Source organism: Octopus bimaculoides, chromosome 6 (assembly GCF_001194135.2).
Source record: "Octopus bimaculoides isolate UCB-OBI-ISO-001 chromosome 6, ASM119413v2, whole genome shotgun sequence".
NCBI classification, from domain to species: Eukaryota; Metazoa; Mollusca; class Cephalopoda; order Octopoda; family Octopodidae; genus Octopus; species Octopus bimaculoides.
Window position 1 is genome coordinate 80,324,828 of NC_068986.1, and position 5,022 is coordinate 80,329,849.

The 5,022-nt window shown below is 32.1% G+C and overlaps 1 protein-coding gene across 1 annotated transcript in view; it reads right to left on the reverse strand.

The window, feature by feature from the left end:
- Window positions 1-2,938: 2,938 nt before the first annotated feature.
- The window catches only part of LOC106868959 (sodium- and chloride-dependent glycine transporter 2), a 29,475-nt gene continuing 27,391 nt past the window's right edge, over window positions 2,939-5,022 (reverse strand). The window contains exon 12 of the mRNA XM_052968482.1: window positions 2,939-3,010. Coding sequence (XP_052824442.1) covers window positions 2,939-3,010 — 72 coding nt within the window. The remainder of the gene's footprint in view (window positions 3,011-5,022) is intronic.

A 5,022-nucleotide genomic window follows, 5' to 3' on the forward strand; every position in this document is an offset into this window, starting at 1 on the left:
TATATATATATATATATATATATATATATACAGCGAGAGAGAGAGAGAGAATAGGATAGAATAATAAATCAAATGAGGAAAGCTTCTAACAGTGTTGAGATGAAAGTTGAAAAACCTCTATATATTTCCAGTGTTTTCAACCTTCTATTTTTTACATCTATTTTCCTCCCGTCTTTTCTTATATTTTCTCTTCAAAAGAGTACAGTCAAAAAAATGTGTGTCTGCGTAGATCCTACCATTTGGATAGCCGGATGGGTGGTAACCCCGTTTTATTCCAGTGCTTGTGCCAAGAGCTTTTGAGTGTTTTACTGTAATAGGTCGGTTTAAGAACATTAAGAATAAGCATAGGGATAGATTCACTCAGTTCGATACTACAGATTTTTTTCCCTCTGTACTGTGATCATTGCTTGATAAGGCGATTGAATTTAGTAAATCACATGTTGATATAGACCCTGTAAACTGTGACTTTATCATGCATGCGAAAAAATGGATAAAACAAAGTTGGATTCTGATGAATTGTTCGATGTATCGATGGGATCATACGACAGTACTCACATCTGCGATCTTGTAGGTTTCTTTGTGCTAAGCACATTGAGATCCAAATACTCATCCCAGGACGTCAGTCTATACAGAGACGATGGATTAAGTATTTGCTATGGCTGTGTTGGTCACACACTAGATAAATTTAGGAAACAAATCATCTCTGCCTTTAGTCAATCTGTCAAAAGTCAATTTTTTAAAAGATGTTTCTCTAGAGCTAAACTCTTCCTCTTATAAACCTTACCATAAGCCGAACGAGAAACTTCCCTACATATACAAACATTCTCGTCACCTCCCCATAGTGTTTAAACACCTGATAGTCAACATTGCAACAGAATATCTAACCCTTCTTCTAAAGACATTTTTGAGAAGGTAGCCCCTATCACAACAATGCCCAAGCCAATAGAGGCTTTAATGACGAACTAATTTACAACCCCTCTAGTAATAATACAAATAACAAAAATAGACTTTAAAATAGACTTAGGAGAATAATTTAGTTTGCCCCCGCTCCTTTTTCCTTAATGTTAAAACCAACATAGGTAAAAAAAATTCCTGTTTCTCTTAGACGAACATTTACCCGTAAATCACAGGTGCAGAAAAATATTCATCAGGCGTTCAGTCAAATTATCATGTAGCTGCTGTCTCAATATGAAGAGCATTATTTTTCGCAAACACCACCAAGAACCTACTTCCAGTTTTAACTGTCGAGACCCAGGAACCTGTCCACTCGTCCAGGGGTGCATGCCTAAATCCGTCATATATGAAGCAGAAGTTACAGCAACGCTAAATGAAAGCATAACCGAAAAGAAGAGTTACATCGGGTTATGTGAAGGTGACTTCAAAAATCGCTATGCTGACCTCATATCTTTCTTCCGGTACAGGGGAAAAAATAAAGTCACACCACATACAATCAAATAAACAATAGTTGAAATGTCCACACCATATGTTAACGAATCAAAAATTGTAAGCTATATGTAGCTGAAAAATCCCAGATCATTTTCAGATTTAAGAACTTCACAATACTGCTGAATTCTAGAACTGAAATTTTCAGCGTATGTAAACACATGAATAAGTTCCTGTTGGCGAATTGGAAAATACCAACCTCCCTGGATTGTGTAATTGTACTGCAGACTCTTGGCCCCTATCTTTTCAGCCTTATGACTTTACGGTCAAAAGAGAGATAACTCTAACTCTAACCTTAATTTTTTTCCTTTTCGTTTCGTTTTTCCAGTGTTTTCAACCTTCCACCATTTACATTTATTTTCTTCTCATATTTTCTTGTATCTTCTCTTATTTTACCGTTTTAGCTTGTTATGCCATGTACGCAGTGTGAAGATTGCGTTAAGGCACCAGGCGTATTATAAAATGCTGTCTGAGTTGTTTTCATCTCATGAAACAATTAGTAACTCATAGAAATATATACTATGTTTATTAAGCAATATTTATCTCTCACCAGATTGAGTATTTGTTGTTGACTTTAGCTTCATGGGTCAATATACTACATACGCGCGCGCGCGCATATATATATTATTTTGGTCAGTCTCCTGTTGCTCTGAGCTTCGCCTGTGGCTACACAGGATCCTCATGCAAGTTATGATTGAAAATTGCAGTATTTGTTCATCTATTTATAGGTTTCTTGTCATTGAGTGCGGTGGTGGCGAATGACTCGACCAAAATCATTCAACTACGGTAGTAGTTGAATAATATTCTTAAGGCTGCAATTTACACACACGCAGCCTATTTCAGACTTTGTCGCTAACTCAGTTCTCAACCAAATTGAAAGCTGTTAACATTTTTGGAGAGGACTGGTCCCTAGCTACATTTTGGCATAAAAAAATGAGATTTGGTCCAGTAGAAAAAGGTTTACATCAAAATTTGTAGCAACGTTATAGGAGAGTAAGTAACGCCTCCAATCAAGTTTAGATCCAAATAACTTTTTTTTATTTTAAAAGCAAAATATAAAAGAAAGCATGAGGAATTTCATAGTTTTTGTCCAAATGTTTGTATCAAAAAAGTTGTGAGGTAAAATATCCTGACAAAATATAAGGCAAAAAATTAGATTTAAGTATCATTAACTTTTTTTATTTTGAAAACAAGACATATTCTAATTAAGCTCAAACGATAGGGCTCAATTCGAGGAATTTCATGGCATCAATCTCATGCAATGAAGTTCTAAAAGAAAAAAGTTATGAGTGTTTGTTTCTCAAATTTGAGGGTGATGATATAGTTCTATACTTTTTTATGAATATAGTTCTATGAGGGGACTTTTAATATATGTCACCGGCAACACTGAGGTAAGGAAAAAATTATCAACGACACCGCGAGGAATTTCATAGTTTTGGTCCCATTACATTAAATATTTTTTTTTTGTTTTTATATATCAATTAAAAAATAAAATTTACGCACTCAAATCTTTCACATTCATAATTTCATTGACAATTAACTCGCTTTCGGATTGGAATTCTAAATACTACAATTTTAAAATAAATTAAACAAGTTTGTTTAATAATCCAATTTTTCAGCTGTCCAATGACTGGTTGGTGGGGGATTACTTGCTTTCATAAATAACTTCATATTAATTTTTTCTTTAAACAACCTAAATTATTCAATAAAATATAGCTACTCGTGACTGTCTCTATGAGCAGCACTGAGTCATGTAGTAGGGTTGTTCAGAAAAGGCACAATTTTAAGTGTTTATAGTTTATATTACTTTTAATTTTAATTTTAAATTTATTTATTAGCAATGAAGTTATTTATATGCTTTGATAAATTATGTCATTGACCAATGTTAATCAATTTAAATTTATTACATAACACAAGTGTTTATTTTCATTTCAATTAGCAACAATTATTATTATTTTCATTAACACAAGATCTATGTGACTTAAGGTGAGCCTAGTCACTGAAAATTTTGGGTTCTTGCAATTTGTTATCGTTTGGTGAGCCATGTTGCAAATTCAAGATGATGATTATATTGTAGTTGTTGTTGCTTGTTATGAAATCAATAAATTCTTGCTTATAAATATGCATATAATTTATTAATAATTGCAAGAAAATAAATTTGCATAATTTTTTGTTTTATCTTTATTTTCTTTAAAATTCCAAATTCACTTGATAGAATATAGACATTTCTGGTTGTGTCTCTATGGGCAGTACTGAAGTCATGTAGTAAGACTCTTCAGAAAAGGAATTAGTCAAAAGTGCTTATATTTTACAACCTATTTTTAAACTTTAATATTTAATTAATAAAGTTATTTGTAAAATGCTGATGCACTTAAGTAAGTTTAACTTTTATTATTAATTTTCACTTTCAGCCTTACTTGCTTTCTACGTTTTTTTTTGTTTTTTTTGCTAATTTCTTTTTAGTTGCTTCCCTTTTTCTTTTAAGCTAATTATTTAATCAGGCAAGTTCATTAATCTTTTATATGCTTCAGATATACATATCTAATTTTATTGGGGAAAGAATATAGTCATTTTTGGCTGTGTTTCTATGGGCAGTCTGAAGGCATGTAGTAAGGCTGTCCTGAAAAGGCATTGTTATAAAGTGATTATATTCTAAACTTATTATTTAATACCGAAATTAATTTAAAAGGATTTTCATATATCAGTTTTTGTATTATGGGAATGTAGGTAATTTTCACTTGTATATATGCGCTATGCTTTCATAATTACTGTTGTATTGAATCATTATTGATATATCTAGAGCAGCAGCAGTCATTGCTATTATCACCAACTAAAAATCAAGGTTAATTAAGGTGAACCTGGTAACTGATGGTTTTGGGTCTTGTTTGTAACCGATTGGTGAGCCGTGGTGCAACCTTTAAATGGTAAAATTCTCTGCCATTACTTTGGTGTGGATGGGTAATATTAGTAGCTGTTGCTCTTTGAAAATTTATCGAATTCAATTTTCAATAAGGTGATCTTAGATTATTAATTGACAGATTGTTAATTAGCATAATAGCGTAACCTGGAAAAACATGGATTACATGGAAAAATGCGAGCAAGAGAAATAATATTATTAAGACTATAAACCTGGAAAAGTTCAGGACAACTTATTACATCTGGTAAAGTACAAAACGAAAATTTTTACTTAAAATATTGCAGCTAAGGATAAAATTTGAATATTAAGAATTATCTGATTTAAATTTACAAAGTAACATTATAATTAAAAAAAGTACCATCATTTTTGTAAAATATTGACGCATTAGAATACTTAAAACATGAGAGCCAGAAGTACCAGTATAGCTGAAGTTTTATGCAAAGCAGGATAGTATATATGGTAGGCAAATTCATTATGTAAAAAATAGGCATATATATAAAGCGGAATGTAAGCATGGAAATAAACAACAAAATATAAAAGTAAAGGAAATAAAGATATGTATCAAGGTGTCGTTTTCTAGTGTCTAGTACTACCTAGCACTTCCACATTACACCTTTCTCTCTCTCTCTCTCTCTCTCTCTCTCTCTCTCTCTCTCTCTCTC